The sequence below is a fragment of the Prorops nasuta genome, unplaced genomic scaffold (genome assembly GCF_024137725.1).
Source record: "Prorops nasuta isolate Cenicafe-Biocafe unplaced genomic scaffold, Cenicafe_Pnas_1.2 PNAS00006, whole genome shotgun sequence".
Lineage (NCBI taxonomy): Eukaryota > Metazoa > Arthropoda > Insecta > Hymenoptera > Bethylidae > Prorops > Prorops nasuta.
In genome coordinates, this window is record NW_027116803.1 from 3,008,247 (window position 1) to 3,029,365 (window position 21,119).

The window sequence follows — 21,119 nt, forward strand, 5'->3', positions numbered from 1 at the left end:
AAATTATCCTGCTTTCCTCTTTTTGTTCAAGCTTATTATATCCAATGTCAAAGCAGCTTTTCACAGATTAAATGACTCCATCATTATCAATGAGTTTTTGCATGAAAAGCTCTTGCACGGTAATTCGAACAGACACTAATCAGACAAGACAAGAAATTCAAACTGCATATTTAGCAAAAATTGAAAGAAACAGAATTAAAAAAAAATCTTTGGAGCATGGATTTCACTTTGTTGTACAATGAAAAAGGAATTTCTCAACACGTTCACATAGGGGAATTTTAATATTTTTAATAATATAGTATTTTAAGCTGTGACTCATTAATGGTACATGCCGTTGTTAACGTATAAACAAAATTCACTGCCAGGATTGAAAATCAAGTGGAAAATGATTCGTAAAAAGACGCTAATCATTGTTCGTCAATAAAACAGTAAGTATCTCCAACCACTACAAAGTTCCATTCAGATGTCCTGTCGAGAGATGAAATCGGGTCTAGGATTTCGTATGATAAATAATCCAAGTGGCCGTCAAGGCGATAAATATTTTTCGCAAGGTTGAGTCGACATGGTGACGTGCGAAGGGGATATTCTACAGACACAAGTAGAAGTTAGCTTGGAGGAGAAGGTTGCTATTGTGCGTGGGTGTGGTATAAGGGAAGGGAAGAAGGAAGGTCATGAATGTAGAAACACGTGGGCGTATGGCCTGTTGCCCAGGGGACCGAGTCCTTTTTTTCTCTTTCTTTCCTTCTTTACACCCCCCTCCTCCTACCCTTCCACAACTATCTCTCCCTCTCCCCTCTTCCCCTACTGATAAACCATTTCGTATAATTCCAAAGGATCCTCTTTCGCCCATTCAGATAGTTTTACTACTTTCTCTCCCTCTTCAGAAAAAACCACGCTACTAGATAATCCCTTAAAGCTTATTATGTTTATGCTCCGATACGCTAACATCTTGTTACGCGTTCATTCATCAAAGTTTCCTTCATAAAATCTCCCAAGAAATCTACCAACTGCAATGACGCTTAGCTCTTTTAAGCTACATCGTGACAGAAAAATCCAATATAATATAAATTAGAAAGTAAACAAATAAGATTGAAGTACCGAGTGGGAGAACAGAAGCTTAGAAAATCTGGAAATCCTGGAGACAGTGGAATGTCGTAACGGAGATTTTGAAGCGAGAAAAATATTAATGTGGTAATTTGCGATTATAATAAATGGAACTACGTTGAGACTGAGGAAACTAACAAATCTACTTGGTAGATACCAAGCATCTCTCAAGTATATATGGATACATCCTTTTATTCTAAGTACTGAGTTTAATGTTCGTGTTATTTATTAGGGAAACGTACACAAGAAAGGAAAGAGGTTGTAAATATGTAGAATATGTGTAGTACTTAAACAGAGGAAGAGAGACTTTTTCGAGAAAATGCACGAATACGTTATCGAGAAGGAGAGAAAATGCGTGGGTGAAGATGGATGGGGTATGTGGGAGGTGAGTAGAGGGGGTACTAGGTGGTAGGATGGCAAGAGGGTGGCTGGGAGGGTGGGTATTCGATCGGGACATGGTGGGGATGTTCCTTCTAGCTCTCCTCCTTTCTCTTTTAATCCCTCTCTCCCATTTTCTCTCACTCACTCTCTCTCTCTCTCTCCCTGCTTCCCTTATACTCTCCCTCTGACTATGCGAGAACTGGGTGGGGATGGTTGATCGACCGTGCCACAGCGGGTCTTCTGGTCCTCCTATCGAGCCCCGAGATCCACTCCAGCCCGGTCTGTTGTCGAGCACGCCTGGGCTCCGTTCTTCCGCGTTTCATCACGCTAAAAAACTATTTTATTAAATTATCCAATAAAATCTTCGAAATAATAATATAGAGTCTGAGAGGAGCAAGAGAAAGAGAGAGTGTGTGCATGTGAGAAAGAGAGAGAGAGAGAGAGAGCGAAAGAAAGAGAGATAGGGAGAGAAAATATATATCTAAAATTATTTATAGTAAATACATATATTAGGAAAAAGGGTGAGACAGAGAGTGAGAGTTAGGCTGCACCTTCTCTACCGACTGGAAAAGGACGGACATAGCAGTCGTATATCCCTAAAGGTGAACTCTACCCCTTTCTTTACTCTCTACTCTATAGCTCGCTCTATGCATCTTTTCTTTTAGTCCTTTTACAATATTCACTCTCAGGCATCCACGATTATTTTCTCTTTTCTCATATGTCTTATTTATTATGGTCGTCTAATTCTAAGTCAATGGTTTCAATTATTGTCCAGCATGCTAATATTTATTTCCTTCATCTGTCTTTTATTATTCTGCAGTTATATAAACATATTTTTAACCTAAACAATAGCTTGGATGTTAAACTTGTACCGTATCTTCGCCTAAAGTTAGCAGGTTGATCAGAAACTTTTATTCTCGTAAACAATGTAGAAAGTTGGAATTTTCAAGTAAGAATATGATGCTTCGTATAGTAATTAAAAATTGCCCATATGGCAGAAAAACTTTGTAAATTCACAGTTCGAGTTTTCTCGCTATTTCTTTGCACTTGAGCTTCTCGTTTAATGACATTACTGTTTAAATGGCACACGACTCCGAAATAAACTATGTTAATAGTTCAGTTGTACCAGACAGTTTTAGATCGAGGTTTTTACAACGATCTTTTAGAATGGTTTCAAATGCTTTTCTGGCATCCGTATTTCAGGGTAAATTAGCGATGAGCAAGATACATTTTTAATTGCACCGCGAGGCAGCTTTGTACGATAAATGAATGTGGTATACCTAGATGCAACAAGTGTGTGATTTCCAGTTTACTAGATACGACTCGCCAATACTGTGAGCACCTGTTGTGTTAGAGATATCAGTAATGGTAAAAACACTAACGAAGTCCTTATCCCAATCACCTATCGTACAAGTGCCTATGCATTTCAAAGCTTTTAATAAAATAAACCCTATCGGCGTTAACAAAATAGCACCTGTTCTCTTACAAAGCGAAACACTTACGCAAACAAGTTTCCTAGGTTTCATTCCAAGTAAAAGAGAAAAGAAAAAATATACAGTTCTGTTAAGTTCTAACAGGACTACTACTACTTACTTGATCACTCTATCATTGCAACTTCCTCATTGTTCCATTTTTAAAAGTTTACCACCGCTATCATTAAACTTCTATAAGGAGAAAATGATGAAACCAATTTCATTTGGCGTGGGAAAGGGACAGGTATACATAGTTTTTTGCACGAATTATCAATTTGGAAACAAAAAATATCTCGTTGAAGAAATGAGCGTAGGAAGCGATTCAGCGAGAAATGGGTGAATTTCTGCGAAAACGGTAAAGCGTTTCTCTGGCTTTAATTAATAGGTGAGCGTTAAATGCTGTTGGGGGGGGGAGCTTTCGTAGCTGCGGGCGGATGAAGTAAAATCAATGTTACAAGCTGTACGCGTGAGAGGGTAAAGCTGGTTCGAGCAAGAAAGGAAGAAAAGTGGAAATTACGCGTACCTGTTGAGTGTTAAATTATGCTGTTCGCTTTGAGATACAACATGATTGCCATAACTATAAACAAGTGATCGAGTTTAATGACATACCGGCTTTATAATCAAGTATTATTCTATCGAATCAAAGGGAGTTTTAAAAATAGCTTGTTAATTCAATAATTTGACTTATACGCCACGGTAAAATAGAGAATCGATTAAGAGTGGGGAGTCTATACGTGAGGAAAAAATAAAGAATAATAATTTGTATAGAGATATGGTCGTGTGAATGTGGAGGGAGTTTCTAGTGATCGTGGATGAAAAGAAAGATGGCAAGAAAGAAATAAAGAAAGAAAGAAAAAAAATATGGTATTAAAAGTATCTTTCTTTGCTAGTTGGGAGGCTCGATAGGCCAAAGCCCTATTGCAACTGGAAGGCGTGGGTGTTGCGAGGACATTCGTTTTTTGTCCAAGGCTCCTCCTTCGTTATTAACGTACCACCAACCCCTGTGCCTCGTGACATGTCTGTGAAACGTCACCAATCACAGACACGCACACACACATGCACACAGATACACAAACACACCTGTTCTCTCTCCCTCCCTCTTCAGAGCTTTAACTTGTACAAGTTCACACGTTTCTTATCATTCCCTCTCTTTCTCTCTCAATAACAATATTTTTAATCTCTTATAGAGTGCTTCATGCATTACTATACACGGCCGTCCAATCGATACAGGTCAAACTTTCACGCTCATTAAAAATGGACTCCTGACATTTCGCATTATACACGACATTCCGAGTTCCTCCACGTTGACCCGCTGCTCATAATCGTCTCTGCGCTCTAAGGAAATATCGCAAAGGTCAATCGCTGTACAAAGAGAATACTCCGGACAACAGCGAAGTGTGCTCTTTTGCAATAATAACGTTTCAATCCGCTACGTACTGTCCCCGCGCGCGTCACTATCTCCACCTAATCTCTCCCGCTCTCTATTTCTCCCTTCGTTATTATATATGCATCTACTGTGCCAACCTCATTTCGTTCACAAATATTTTCATAGCGCTAAAAAGACTCTCGAGCTTACGTGGAACTTTTTGTTCCAGATGATGAACTATTCACTGTGTCTATTGATGCTGGGCTATTTGGCGTGCAAAGTCAATGCCCTACCTGCCACCACGACGGACGATGCCAAGAAAACGGATCAGCCTATGAGACCCAAGGGTAAGCAGAATAATCTCGATACCCTTTTCTCACCAGCACTTTTTCTCTTTCTTGCAAAATCGTTAACCAAACGATATAACGTTGTATCGAGAACATTCTAATTTTCAGTCAAACGTGCACAAGAGATGCTGATGTTTGGAAATCAACAAAATCGCCAATCGGAAACCGCTGGAAACCCCTATGTTCCTGTGGCAGAGAAAAGTAATTGGATTGTTATTATTATTTTTAATTGAAGATTTTTAGGAGTAGTAAATGTGTTTTCCTTTCCCTTTCTAGGAGCACTAAGTTCCTCAGGTTTGGACGGACTGAAAGTGGCACTGAGCGAGAATGAGAAATTTAATCAGGGAAAGACGCCTGGTAACGGTCTCTACGACAGTGACGGTCTTTCACCTTATGAAAAGAATTACGAGTGAGTCTTCGTGATTGGAATTTTTACAAATTATGGAGATACTATTTTGTACTTCCATAAGCATGTGTAAATATTGCGAAAATATTCTTAAAAATCTCATGTTCGTATTTAAAGGTATGGGAAGGTGTTGGTGAACGAGTTGGGTGACGAGATGCCACGTTTGTGGGATATTCCGCCATATTCTCGATATTACATGCACGAAGAACTCAGGCGAAAACGATCCGAGAAACCAACAACAACCAACCGTCCGAATAGTGTGCCGTCGACCACGACAGCCTTTCCAGCTACAATGTCTACACAGCAGCAGCAACCAGCGATTCAAACACAGATGAAGAAAAAGTAAGTTGTTATCGATTGTATTAACGAACTCCAAAGCAAATTAATATAAAACACAAATATCTTCTAAATCTTTTACTGCCAATTTGCACTCACGGTGTACTTCGCACGTGACCAATTTTTTAGTTTGGTCCTAGCGAAATACACTTTAAATAAAATTTATGTATTATCAAAGATAATACTTGTATGATATTTTGACAGTACCGATGCTTAGTGTAAAGCTAGAGAAAGAAATGACGAGACTGATGCTCGTTTTATAAATTAATATATACATTTGAGTCTCAGCTAAAGATTTAATATGATTAATAAGCTACCAATAATAAATATTTACGGTTGGTCAATAAAAAAAATTACCATTCGTGCAGATAAATTTGAATTTTGATGGTGGCTAGAATCGATCTGGAGATGCAATCCAACAATAACACGAGCTAGGAATTCTACTTGTTTACCCTTTGAAGTTGTGGCAAATAGTTGCAGCTGAGATTTATGAACATTTGATTCTATTGGTATCCAACGATTGCCCGCTAGGGTCTGGTGTTTCTTTCGAATCTTCTGTTTCCTGACCGAGTTTTACGAGTTTTACGAGCTGCTATTGTTATCGCTGCGCAAAAACGAGTCGCATTGGCTCGTATTTTCGTAGAGAAAGTCTATTCTGTTAACGGTCGACCTCGATTCCAAAGTTTCAAGACTTCTTTACGACGCATCTCGAAATTTTAAATGTCATCCTTTGCAATTCCTTTCCGTTGCAATGATTCAGCTTCGAATCGAGGGTTTTATCGGAAATATGAGAGTTGTTCGGGTGAATTTTGATGGAGGAGAAAAAGTACATGGGGAAGAGCAGCGATACGGGCTGTCGATTGAGGAGAAAAGGGGAGAGAATCCAGGGAATCGATTGCACGTCGCGATGAGAAAGAGAGGAAAGAATAAGGACGTGTGCGGTTGTTCCGACTGTTTCCTCCGGGGTGGCGGGCATCCCTCTTTTTCTTCGACGTTTCTTCTGAATGGGGATGAGAGGAGGCTCGAGGGCGTTGGCCCCAACCGCCAGGAACGGTCGACTTGACAACCACCCAGTATCGAACCACTCGGACACACACCGCACCGCACGGGGCACTAGCCTCCTCTACTTCCTCACCTGCCCCCTCCCCTCAACTACCCTAACACCCCACCTCACTCTCACACCCCCACCATCTCCCCCTTTTTGCCCCTTTTCTCCCTTTCTCTCGTTCTCCAGTAAAACTACGAAAGCACCAATCCGATCAGGAAACTTAATCATTTATCTCGATAAGCTTGCGTGGATCGTTCTAATTCAAGAAGCAGCTTATACACCCAAGAAATTGATAGAATCGCATTATAAATAGAACCTCGCGAAGGACACTTCCGTCACGAAGGCTTATATTTAGTCTTCGCCAGACATTACGAGGATAACAAAAGAAAGCCTCTGTGTTCTTCTTACCCTTTCTCTATATAATTTACTTTCTCTCTTTCTATAATTTGTTCCAGTGGATATATACAGCAGTAGTTTAATCGAAACGTTATTATGTATTTTAACCAAATACCGCGACGAAGATACGATTATATAGCTTGGCCATTTAATTAGAGCTCCAAGCGAGATAGATTTAATCATGATTAAGGTTAATCTTGCGTACGAATGCTGTTTAATTCGTTTCAAATTGATAATTCCAGCTTTATGCTCGGTTCTCTTGAAAAAGGGGCAAGAAATATCAGAAACCATGCATTCACGATCTCGTTTGCTCGTCCTTTTATTCTACGTAGTATTTAGTGGTATTGACAATTTTACTGTAGGAACATTTATGGAGTATAAGTAAATCAACTTATTTAATTTCAACTATACATTATATACACATTTATAGCATCTCTACGTTGACGCGACAAAATTGCTGACTGATAAACGGAATAGCAGGGAAAGCAGTCGTTTGATATGCAAATCATATGACAGTAACTCGTAGAATAGAAAAAGAGCTATTAGCAAAGAATTGCAAAGAGACGCCTGGGTGTTCTTGTAGCGGTCGACACAATGATCCAAGTATATATATGTATATATATAATACGTGTATAGTAGTAAACTAATCAGGTCCTTTATACTCGCACAGTACTAATTAACTTTGTAGATTCACGAGTCCTCTTGGCAAATGGTCGCTTGAAAGTCTCAAGAATGCACCATGTCCGATCCTGCAGCAACTGTTCTTATTAATTTTAGCTTACTAAAATGAACTTGGCAGAAGTTTTCTAAGTGAACAATATTATACTTATACTAGTCGATTACGTTCATAGCCGTCGTAGCTATAATATATATCAACTCGATTCTGCTTAGAGAACATTAAACTTTTCTATAGAACTTTCTAGTGATTGAAAGGTTACGATTATTTCTAGACACTGACAAAAATGTCAAAAAGTTCAACACCCTTATCCCTTACACGGCATAATACAACTTTTCTGATAATTTTAATCTTTTATTACTTCTGTAAACAATAAACGATTAATTTTTTAAGAGCGCCAGTTTTCCAGAGATCAGCTGTTATTATACACAGTTAGGATGAAAAAATATCTAATTTCAGTGTCCTCGTTTGATACAAGTTTATTTTTATCACTTTTACCGACTCCACATTTTCAATCGTGCCAATCACGTTTCTGTCATCTTACATTATTAACCACAGGCCGCAAATAACTCGGTATAACATAGGGAGTAGTGAATTTCGCGCAACTGCCCATTCGTTAATATTCGATCCTTTCTGCTACCTTCGGTAAATGGATAATTCGTTATAATTCTGTCGAGTCGAATTGTTGGAAAAATTACATTCTACTGTTTGCATGATCGTGAAGAAAAACGTACTATTTTATCTTCCTGTTTAACTAACTTTTAATAGTAGACAAGATGAACGCGTTTACTCAACTACTGAGCAATTACGCAGAAGAAGCAACATTAACGTATTAGTACCTCTGAACAAAGCTAATAGGATTGTAGTAGTATATTTAAGCGTAATTAAAAGAGAACGAGTGTTAATTAAGTAATTAAAAGGAAAGAAAAGATACAAATAATATATAAGTTAGCTTATTACTTCTTTTCTCGCTGTAATTAAGTTTATTTTAATTAGAGATAGCAGAGAGATAGGAGAAGGGTAAGCAGGCTTTCTGGAATTAATAGATAGCGATAAGAGAGCAACGGAAAATAATGCGAGTGGTGACGTCGATGTTCGAGGACATCGATATTTATAATCTTAATCATAAATAAATAATTACGATTGGTATCCGTGGGCTGGGATAGAATATTGCTATTTTTTCGCTCTTTCGCACATAAAAATATAATTATTATACGTGCTGCAGGAAAGTCGATAGACGTTACGTCAAGATTTCCGTGTCTCTATAAAAGACAACGTCGTCATCGTTATATTGTAACGTCAGCCTTAAAATCGAAGTAAACTTTGTGCTTCTCGATAACCTGGTTAATTCATTCCTGCACAACTTGTGAAAACTTTGACTCCAAATTCTAAAATGTATTCCTGCCCAGCTTCCTGTACTCTCTCCCACATTTATTCCCAGGTTTTACCCCTTCTCATCAGAAACCCTCTCTAAAACCCCAAGCCCGGGCTTAGCTCCATTGAGATGGGTAACAGCAACGCCAACGCACGAAACGCCTACGCTAAAACCACCACCATCGCTCTGTCGCATGACCTGTAAATAAATATCATAGGTCATTTCACCCACGCGCGCTAATAAATTCTTTCTGAAATCCAATCTACCGTCACGAGATCAAGGACGTTATGGCAGATGTTGTCTTTTCCAAGATTCAATCACTCGCGTCCATCCCTTTTGATACCAGATTGATAGATCGAATCAAACTGAGTCTCAAATGCTTCCTTTCAGTTTTCTTATTCTCTTTCGTCAGAAAAAACATTGGATTTACTGGCTTGTACTAAATGCTTAGCGAGCGAGATAAACGAGTAAGTAGAAAAGATCCACAATCTGTCAGACGATGCTTTGCTTTATATCTACGCAGAGATTTCATTTGATTTTCTATATAAATTTTATTGATTTCCATTTACTGTATCTCAGATTGATCGACTAGATCTGAAATGCTTGATTTCATTTTCCTTAATCGCTCTAGTTATGTCTTTATTAGTCTTAGCAAAACTATTCACTTTAATGACTTGTACTAAATGTTTAGCAAGCCCGATAAGCGGATAAGTAGTAAAGATCCATGATATGTCCGACAACGTCTTGCTTTACTACTGTGGAGTAATTCTATTTGACTTTCTACATTTTGCTAGTTTCTATTGAGACTATTTCTGAGATTAATCCATTGAATTTCGAATGCTTAACTTTATTTTCCTTATTAATCACCCTCGCTATGTCTTCATTAGCGTCGATAAAAATATCGACTCTACCGACTTGTATAAAATGCTTAGCAATCGCGATAAAGAAACAAATAGAAAAGGTCTACTATCTGCCAGACCATACTCATAGATTCAGTATTTTACTATTTTCGGTTGACGGTATCTTCAAATAGCACGAGTTTCTCTTATTACATCGGGGATTTAACAATCGATTCTTTTTTTTTTTTTTTTTAATAGAAACACGCAATATATCGTTGCAATACCCACTGGGCTGTATAAACGACCCGTGATGACATGGAAAAATTCAATTTTATAAATATTATAATAAAGAATTGATACTCTCGTTACATCAATTTCACTCTGCGGGATCAATACAATTTCATCTAAACTGGAAAATTTTTAGAAACGTTTCGGAAAAATAAAACCAATTGAATGTGACAAAGTATTTCTTCCATATTGGTTTTGGATCGAACGAGCTTGGCAAACAAACGTGTCCTACGAGGATGATAAATGGTTTGACATTTTTTGCTAATATAAACGATAGAAATAAAATACACAGAGCTCCTTTCTCAAACAAATCACCTTTTTAAATAAATATTCAGCATCCAAGGGAGCGCAGGAAGCTTTAATGAGAAACGATAGGGACCCTCGACGCTTAATTAGCTCGCGATAGTTTTACGCAAGGCCGTTAATTAACATTATTAAACTACGAGCTGCGCCCTCGATACCGTGCTGTATATAGATGGTACATCGCGACTAAATGCTGTTATAACTCGGCAAAGAGCTTCGTAACAGGCTTAATATTATTGGCAATTTGATTGCGCGCGTTGCAAATTACTCCAAAGACACTAACAATTGTTCGTGCATCGGGGAAATTAACTTGCCTCGACATAACAATTAAGCTATTATAATGGAGCGATAAAAAAAGGGGAACAAATTTTTAAACTTACATTGGTATTCGTGCTTGATATAAAATTCAGCTAAAACGTTTTAAGTAGAAATACGAAGTGAGAGAGAGCAGTGAAATTGAAAAAGCTGAGGAAAGGAAAAAGGAAGGGTAAATACGAGCTTATTTTATTCGTACATATATATTATTTTAGAACAAAAGGTGAAAGGGTAGTCGCTTCTGCGCTTTTGTGTTTTGACTTTCGATTTGCCGACGTTGAAGCAGTAAAAAGGAAAAAACAATGTATGACTGTGCACGAGAGATATGAAAATAGAATAGAAATTGAAATATGAAAAGGAAGCAAGAAATGATAAATTTAATGGAGTGAAATGTTGGCGTATAGTCGAGACAGCAGAAATTAGGTAGTCAAAGCGAGGAATATGTAGGCGTTACATGCGTTGAAAATACATACATGTGTGTAATACAACTTTCTAGAGTATTAGTAAGAGTGAGAAAGAGAAAAAGAGAGAGAGGGAGAAAGAGAAGGGGTGGATAGGCATGCTATAATGCTTGCCAGAGCGTGCACAAGTACGTATTGTATGAATATTGGTACTATGTTATATATGTATTATGGAGAAATGTGGGAGAGGGTGCAGGCTACGAAGCGTTCGATAATCGTGACGCAAGAGAGTCTAGGATGAGGACGAGGGTAAGAGGGTGAGAAAGAACGAGAGAGATCGCGTCATTTGTAGGGGGAATGGAGTAAGAGGACTGGATTGAAACTGAAACGGGATTGGGCGGAAAGCGTTACGAAAAGCTGAATGGAGCCACCCAAATCGAAACTAGGTCAGAGCCTCGTTCTCCCATTCGGCATGGCGTCAGACAATCAGCTGGTGACGCTAGTTCCTTCTTATATTATCGACCCATCCCGAACCCGCAAACAATGGACCCACGTTATTATATATTTTTCTCAATCGTACTCATACCAAATTCAACGAGTAACGTTAAAAAGTTTCCAAAAATCTTAACACAAACTTCTATGGCTTTTCGTGCGTCTGACTTGTACCGCACTTTTCTACTTAGATCGTTTAATCGTTTTGTCCATTCGTATTATTTCTCACGCTGAAATAGCATAAAGGGGTAATCAATCAAAGTTTCACTTTGTAATGTCTGTAAGAAGAATTACTTAGAGGAAAATTGCATCGGGAGAAGCGAAGAATTTTAAAAAACGATAATAAACAGTTGGTAAAGCTAAGGTTGGAAAATTATCGTAATGTCATTAGTATTCTTCTTCCGTGTGTCGAGATAATTAAAGAGCAGTTTGGGAATGAATTGGTGAGGTGGGAGAGATTTAGTGCCGATGTGAGGGGGCTCTAGGAAGCGAGGGAAAAGTTGAATGGAAGTTTCTGTCAGCTGGGAGCAAAGGATTGGCCTGTGGGAAAGAATAGAATAAAAACGTTTGGCAGAAGGCCAACCAATCAGCTGACAGTATTAGCTCGTAGCGCACTCTATCGATCGCATTTGCTATTGTCAATGCGTGGACCGAGCAAACTCGCTTTTTCCTAGACCTACCATAACATTTCATTTATTTGCAAAGCGGATATGTGCAATTTTCCAGTCTCCACCCAGTTGCTATAAACGCAATTTCGCACGATCTATCATTAAGCTAGTCGCACGCCGATGAAAGCACGATCCTTCCCGTTGCACGTCCTACATTACCAAAAGGATTAATCAAAAACATTTAATATCCCACGGATATCCGGTACATTTTAGGATGTGATACTATATTACCGGTTGAATAGGCTCAAGGAGTATATCTGCACTGGTATAGGTTGTTGATGGAGCATGATATTGCAATTTTTTGTGAATTAGGTCAAATGCTAGTTCTTTTTCTTCGGCAAAATCGGCTTTGTGGAAATTAATCATCGACGATAATGAAAAAAACTTTGACAAAAAAAATAGCAGGTTTCCTTCATCTAATTCCCTTTTTCAACTTGTTATCAAAACACTTCCTCGTTCTAATCATTAAAATATAAATGTACTGTATTATTAAAATTCAGTGAGTATATATCCTAAAAAACATACGGAGTGACGAGACCAGTCAAAGCAAGAAACTTTATCCTCTCGAAAGAGATTAATTTGATTATCGTGCAAATGTATTACTCCAATTCTCAGTAGGTCGTAAATTTTCTAGAAAATTTAATCGAGTCGGACGCAGACATATCGCGAGAAGGAAGAAATATCGAGTGGTAAATAAAATTTGATGTATATGGATGGAGTTACGTAAGCTTTTCTGGCCTCTTTCGGAGTCAACGAACCGAGGATGGAATTCCAGGACGATCTAGCATATATATATATATATATATATATATATGGTTAGGATGGGGAATGTGCATGATTGCATAAGCAGGCAAAAATTTATTGTGTTTTCTGGCAGAGTCGTGAGGAACGAGCAGAGCGAAGCAGGCATTGTGCGGGTCAGGATAAAAAAGTGATCGGAGTCCTTTCGCCGACTGAATTGGAGCTTGGCATGCTGACAAGCACTTTGGATGTTGAGATTGGCGCCAAAGAATATCGATCGGTTATGCCAGCTACGGCTTCCACACTCCGAGATCTCTGACCTGGGACAACACCCCACCTGCATCGATCTCTCGAACCACGAATCCAAGTCTTTCTCATCCCACACCACTCAATTCTAAAACGAGCACAAACGTCAATGCTATCCAGGCTTCCCCTCAATCATTTTACCAACAATAAAATGCCTCCTACCAGGCGCCATTTAATCTCCCATTTGCGACACACCTGCTGTGCATTTCCCATCTAAAAGTAAAACTAGATTAATATCAACCCTTTGAGTCGCAGGAGAACCTGTTAAACTTGAAAATAGACTCTGAAAGGCAAGAAATTTTAGCCGCAACGTATATTTACCTTGATCACTTTCCTTTAACTACTTTTCATGATCAAAGCTTCGGTGAAATAAATATTACAAAGTGTGTTTAATTCCTTTTTTCAGCATGCCCATTTCGGTTTATCCAGAGCATCGTTACAAACGTGAATCAGAGATCGATCCTCAGGTGCTGACGCTGTTATCGCTTTGGGAAAAGGAACGTATGAATCGGTAAGTTATCTGGATTTTTCTTTACGATTTATTTGCAGAGATTTAACATATCGTTTTCCATTTGTATTGTCAGACCTTGGAGAAACTATCCCAGTGAGGAATACGAGAACATCGATGACGATAATGATCTCATGGAGGACGAAGAAGCTAGGAATAGTTAGTTACATTTTTTTCTAAATTTGTATAATAAACACCATGAAATTAAAATATATCTTTTATTTGGTAATGAATAAAATTTTCAGATATGGCATGGTTGGACGGACCTTATCCTCCACACCATTACACCCTTAACACTCTTGCGTCATCCAACATTGGAATTCCTCGTAACCATCCTACCAACTATTACGAACAATATGGTCCCAATCAGTACGGGCAGCCCTACGAAGGTGCTATACAGTATGGAACAGCACAGTACGGTGCCCTATACCCTCAACACACGTATTATCCCCAAGAAAAGAGATTCGTCGTTGCCAGGAAACGCTCGCAGGTAAATTCTACAGATTAAATCAAAACAAACGTGTATTATCGACAAATGATATATATATATATATATATATTGATAATAAAGATTATTCTAAATTTAATCAGTTATCGCGTAGTAAAAGCTATTTTAGCGTTATCCAATATCGAGTTGATTAAATTTACAAATGGTATTCTTTTATTAAAGAATAATTCGTATCTCTAATAATAATAAAGTTATATGATTTTTTCGAACACTGAGACTGAACGTGGGTGTATATATGTGTGTGGAGGCAATAAGTTTTTATTACGACTTTGTCGCTGTAAGGTCGTTCCGCAGGGAATAGTACGAAAGATCTTGCAAAATATTCTGTTTTATGCGTACAAGCGCGAACAAAGTTTTTCTTTATTACAAGACCATAACGACGAGAAATTTTAGCGCAACCTTTGTCATCATTCCATATTTTATGAAAGAAAATCCATGGGTTATGGTCGCGCTCGCGAAGCCAACTTTCTTCAACTTGAAAAGTCCCAATGGCTTAAAAGGAAATCTGTAAATTAAGTTTCTACGTTAGGAAAGTTTTGCAAAAGAAATTTTGTTGTTGCAGGCATACGATCCTTACGAAAGCTTGGCGCAACTACAGATGAGCTCACAACCAAGAGGTTATGCCAACTACCCGCACCGCATGGTCTATTAAACGACACTCGGCCTCTCTTTGTTTTCTCCGGGGTTGAAAAAGCAAACACAAGAGCCCCACAAGCATGGGCACCCCGCGATTCTCGAACCAAGAAAGCGAAAACTTCGGAAGTAGAGAAAACAGAAAAAACACACACATACATTGGAGGGTAGAGATATTAATGGAAAGAGTGGAGTAAAAATCAAAAAATTCGATATACAAATCAAGCCGTGATTTCGTTCGTTTGCGGCTTGATAATTCCGTTCTGCGTTTAATCGTCGATTCATGGCTGAAGAGTAGATAGGGATAGATAGATACGATGTAACGAGAGAGGAGGAAAGAGCGAAGGGACGAGATTATCATACAGAAAATCTTAAGTTTTTCGAGCATTGACGTACGTATGTTACAACGACTCCTTTCCAAAGGATTCACCTTTTACCAAGCATTTTCAATTTTCAAACCAGAGGAAACTATATTATGGTATACACGCTGTTTGAGACTCCTGAGAGTACGCCCAAGTCATTATCCCACTCGAGCCAATTAAATGTTTCTTATTTTGTTATTTTTTCTTATTTAATAATAGTAAGGAAAGGGAGTTATGAGGAAGAGGAAGGGTGGAGGGGAGGGGAGAAGAATGAAAAGGGAAGATTAAACTTTCTTCGAGGATAGAGAATAATAAATATGAAGAAAGCGCTTTGTAACGTTGAGCTTTGAAAGCCCATAGTCATAAAGGAGGCCATAAAAAGTTGAGGAAAACAAGTTTTACGAGTCAACTCGAAAAATGGTCTCTTGGCACGAGACAAATTAAACGATCGAGGTCACCAATATTTCACAAGGATCTTGCAAACTATTTTTATCCTTCTTTTGTCCAGACTCTTCTTCTTTATAGTTTCTTGTTTCGCTTCCCCTCCCTCTCTATTCCATTCTACACAATTTTTAAGTCTCCAGTGAAAAAGTAAAACTTGGACGTATCACTCTTACGGCGTTCAATTGGCGACAGAAGATGATGAATTAAGTGAATTTTCAAGTCTCTCTCTCTCTCTCTCTCTCTTTCTCTTTCTCTAAGTCATCTAGCTCTCTCAGATTACAATGACGAGTAATGCGTGATTATAAGATCCGCTACGACTGAATTAGCAAACAATCGTAGTAATATTTATCAAATCAAACTACCCTCGAGCTTCGTTCATAACTTTCCGACTGATAAAACGTAAACTCGAAATAATTGGAAGAGTCTTGTTCGAAGCGAGGCACGAATGGTGAACACGTTCGCCCGTGTAGTATAGACACGCAAATGAGAGAACTGTTTTCCTACACGTGGCTCGTTTATTTATTCCTAAAATATTCTGATTTATGCTTCTCGATAAGCTCGCCTATAATGGCTATCTTCAATCCAGCCTCACAATTGAGTTTGTGTGTAAGAAAAACATTTCTACGAATCTCAAGAATACAAATGAACAAGCGTTTCGATAGTTACAATTGTGTCAATAATATAAAAATAATGAGTCGTCAATTGCGAGCCGAATTAAGTGGTACAGTGTTAAACTGGAACACTGGTAATACTAGTCGACGAATTTATGAACGCCTAAGTCATCTTTAACATCTAGGACCATTTCTTATGTAATTTAATCTACTGAATCTAAATCTATTTAGTAACTATTTATCGTGCAAAGATTTTAAGCAATTTTATCCTAATTATGATCGAATACCCTTTTTTAGTTAAAATATTTAAATACTGAAGATAGTGAGGCTTTTGGTATACTAATTTGAATTTTGTAGGAGAAATGTGGGAGTCAATTATGAGACCTAGAGAAAGTATAACCCATATCCTGAATATAAGTGTAACAACATTACGTATGCAATTGAAAGATAATATTAAACTAAAATCTCTTTGTCCAATATATATAGTCGAGTGAATTTAATTAGAATTAATTTTCATATATTTTGAGCTTATATTTTCTAAATTTGCTATAAATTTTAGTTTCTGAAATAATCAAACGGAAAAGTACAAACCAAATGGCCATACATTGTCAATTTTAGGATAAAATTATTTAAAATCCTGTCACGATAATCAATTTTGGTAAAATGGATTTGAATTAAGCAGAATAAATTACGTTAGAGAGATTTCTGGACGTTTAAAGTGAAGAAACTTTGTTGACCTGTATAATAAATGTAAGGCAAAGAATTATCAAGACGAGGATTTTAACGTTACACGTGATGCGACTAAACACTATTAGCGACCGATCCATGAATAAAGGAACACGACTCGACGGAGGCGAACGTGATCGAGGCGAGCCTTAGATTGCAAAAATTGTGGTAGGAGGTTTAGGCCAGTATTGTAGAAAAGAAATCCTAGGATAGACTGTTAGAAAACGAGGTGGCAGGAAAAAAATTATTGAACGCTGATAATCTTTCTCGTGTTACCACGTAGAGATACACGACTGCGTAAAAAGTTCGAATTATTGACTTAAGCGAATAAGGTAACCGAAGTTCGATCAAGCTCCGTTCTGTCCTCATTTTTCTTTTCAGTTTCGTTTCTCAGAAGTTTGCGCAAAACAAGAGTCACCGATCAAGTAACTAACAAACTCTTGAAAGAACTATTTTACTTTTACACACACACAGAACACTGTTTAGTAAAGGACTGATGAACAAGAACAAGACTAAGCTAATAGACTTTAGCTTTTTCTAGGGGTTCTAGTTTAGGTAGTTTATGTGACATGTCGGTCGTTCAAAAATACCGGTTCAGCCCAATGAGAAAAGCGTTTTCGATGTCAAACAGCAACATATCCTCCTTCTGACGGTCCCTGCCTCATTCTCGACCATGCAGTAAAATGGATTTTTAGTTGTATGTTCAAAAAAGAAAGGCGAATGATGGTAATATATGGTATAAGGACTGAGATTTTATGGCGAAGAAAGAGATGATCGAGGGTAAGCCAAGGGCCTGAAATTATTAACAATATAAGTCATTGTCTAGCCATACCCCACTGATACATCCGAGCTGGCATGCTGTAAATTGCTTATATATTAAGACGTGTGCATGAAGCATGGATAAAACTTTGCAAAACCATTGTTTTCCTTCTTTTTACTCCATCGAATCAACAGGGCCTTCCATAGTGAACATTTTTCGAGGAGAGACTGAACGATTTCCCACAGTTCGACTTTTTTTCTTTTAATATAAAGGTCAAAGTCACTTAACCGACTAAGCATGGCTAAAGTCACTGTCATTCACACGAGGCTCTACAATTATTTTGATGAATATTTTACGAATTGCATTGAAGCAAACAAACTAACCTCGTAGACACTATTTAGTTTTTTATTATCCCTAAATCGAATACACGATTCGAAACTACTTTATTATATATCTCCTTGATAATTTTGAGAAAATACCAAATGTTATTTCGCGTAGCATGGAGTATTTAATGATAATTGATCGAAGCGTAATCTTATTGTAATAAATTGTGATAGAAGCTTGGCATTGATGATTATCCTAATGGCACAAATCAGCTTTGACCTTCGCAAAGTCAACATTCGTTTGATCTTTCCTTAACATATAAACCTCTCGTAAAATCATCATTGATAGAATCGCATCTATGACACGTGTAGCAAAGGCTATTTGATATCAATGCTATTCTTCTCCTTTATTTTTAGTCCTCGTTAACCATAAGGTCTCTCATACAAACATTACAAAGCAAAAGACGTTTTTCAACAGAATGACGCTATTCGAACACAGATTTCGTTGGTTTATATTCATTGGTTCCTTTGAAACTTCTCTTTTAAATAAAATAGCAAGATTTTAAAAATAAATTGTTTTAATTTTATAAGAACGAATGATAAATCTGATTATTTTAACTAAAGGAGGAGCTTCGAACGAATCTAATGAGTCTAAAAACAATTAAACCAGTTTACAAATAATATCGTTTCGTTAAAAGGCGTTTTTGTCTTGTGATGTCGGTATGAAAAATCTTATTAATAATATTCTACTATCTCCCCCGATATCCTTCTCTTCCTACAATCTTCTTCACAGAGTTCACTATGGTTCATGCGATTGCACAAGATTCGAGCATTCTGTATGTTTTATAAGCTTTTGGTTAATTATTACGTCATATTATTAAAATATATATATACATTTATTGATATAGATATAAATGAATATACATATATTATATATAGTAAATTATATAATATAAAAACGAGAGGAAGCATGTATGCGGATAACTTGATCCATTTCAAGAATTAAAAGCTTGTTTCTCTGAAACTTTTACATTTGAAGACCATATTTTTTTAGTGACTGACAAAATACCATTAACACGAACAAGTGCTTTAAGGATAGAAGGCAATCAAATAGGAACAAGTGTAGAGTTGCGACTCGCAGTGAGACAAATTAAATATTAGTAGAGTCTTATTTTCAATAGAATCGTGTCTTTGAACTTAGAGGTAAAAAGAGAGGCTGGTTTATAAAATTGAAAATGGGTTAGCCCGCGTGTATATTGCAGTAATTATAAAAAATATGATGATGTATATTTAAACGTATCATATATAACCGTCTACGTGTTAATGCTGGAAATTGGAACCACTCGAGACGGGGCGACGACAAATTAAAAGTGACCGTGATCGTGAGATTAAGAGCAAATCGAGACTAGTTGTCGCATTATTTTTTTCTTAATTTTTTTCTACGAAAAGTAAAGAAAGAACAAGGGTAAGAAGAAGAAGAATGAGTAGAAGACGAATATGATAACCATAAGAATGGCACGTGGGATTCTTAGTGCAACAATTGCCAAATGTGAAGAAGAGTAATGCTTATATCTTGCCACGCCTACCGACAGCAAAGAGACATCGGATAAAATTTAATTTGTCAATAGGAAGAGAGTCAGTTATTTTTCGAAAAGCGTTTGGTCCAATGTGTCTTTGCCCCGGGCGAATGTCGGATTGAGGTGAGCCAAGGAGGAGAACGGTGATCATGGGTACTGCATGATGCGTGGCTTCGTTATTGTTAAATGGAAAATGGACAGGTGATATCGTTCGGCGCGAGCAATTTTCATCAAGTGATTTTTCTCAAACTCGAATAAGACTATTTCGTGACAAATTGCTCCGACTAATCTTATAGCCTAATATTCGATTAGCAAAATTTACGTGGTGCAAAAACATATGAGGTAATAAAGTATAAGTTAAGGTGTATGCGTGTTAATTATTATAATACCTCGGTACATACTCGACTGTGTATACATATGTGTACGATTACAAAATCAAAAGCTCGGTCGTATCACCCCGTACTAATTTTTCAATCAGTGGTGCTTAATTATTGCTCGGACGATGTAACACATTGTAATGACGACAGAAGAAGAACAATAAACAATTATATTCTACGCATGTGCTTCGTAATTCTTTTGGACTTTTTGTCTCTTTCAGATTTTTTTTTTTTTTTTAACGTCTCTTCGGTATCAGTAGTCTGCTGTATTTCTTCAATCTTCTCATCATACCTATGTACTTTAAGTAATACCAAAGTAATTATGTACTTTTAGATAACGATATACGACCTATAGTGCGCAGTTATTATAAACGCTCTTTTGATCTTAATAAACCCGGTGCACACAAGGAAAAAGGAATCTCTCCTTGGTCAAATGTATATAATGTATATACATAATGAGTGATGTATAATAATGGTATGGTAGCTCGTGGGTAATTGGCCTCCTCAAGTTTATTGTTACAAGAACCTTGTCCTCATCCGTGTGAGCCTTCAGTCACTTTTTATTCTATGTCGCGTACGGACAAGAAGAAGATCCTTATGGTAGTGATAAAGGAAGCACGATGGGAGACTCAATTTTCATGAATTATCATCACAGAGAGTACCTATATACGGGACCTATACATTTTTACCAACTCAGTGTACATACGGTATGAACAATCTCTATAATTTTATGGATTATTCCAAAAAGCAGTAGCATAAAGTTAAATTATCTTTAGGTCAGGTCAAGAGTATGCATAAATTATTAAGAAGCTCGGTAAATATTAATAATAATAAAAAAAAATTGAGTTTTTATACAGTTAATAAATATTTGTAAATTACATACAAATCTATTTAAGTATAAATTCGTTAGGTCGATAGCCTACAAAAATAATATTATGTAACTCCGTTAAATATTGAAAATATTAAAATTTTGTATTAGTTTACTCTTTCAACCTGTACAAAGTATTACAGAATAGTATGAAATTTCCCG

General features: G+C 37.2%; 1 protein-coding gene across 1 annotated transcript; it reads left to right on the top strand.

The window, feature by feature from the left end:
• Positions 1-1,737: 1,737 nt before the first annotated feature.
• On the top strand, positions 1,738-20,267 carry LOC136774508 (prohormone-2-like). Its single transcript, XM_066728855.1, has 9 exons — positions 1,738-2,087; positions 4,553-4,670; positions 4,779-4,871; positions 4,947-5,079; positions 5,194-5,418; positions 13,667-13,771; positions 13,845-13,927; positions 14,014-14,258; positions 14,839-20,267. The coding sequence occupies exons 2-9, from the start codon at positions 4,553-4,555 to the stop codon at positions 14,926-14,928; spliced, it is 1,092 nt and encodes a 363-aa protein (XP_066584952.1). The 5' UTR covers positions 1,738-2,087; the 3' UTR covers positions 14,929-20,267.
• The last annotated feature ends 852 nt before the right edge of the window (positions 20,268-21,119 follow it).

Coding starts and splice junctions, on each gene's coding strand:
- LOC136774508 (XM_066728855.1), top strand. CDS start 4,553: ATGATGAACTATTCACTGTGTCTATTGATGCTGGGCTATTTGGCGTGC. Junction 5,080..5,193: donor CCTTATGAAAAGAATTACGA/GTGAGTCTTCGT, acceptor TCGTATTTAAAG/GTATGGGAAGGTGTTGGTGA. Junction 5,419..13,666: donor CAAACACAGATGAAGAAAAA/GTAAGTTGTTAT, acceptor TCCTTTTTTCAG/CATGCCCATTTCGGTTTATC.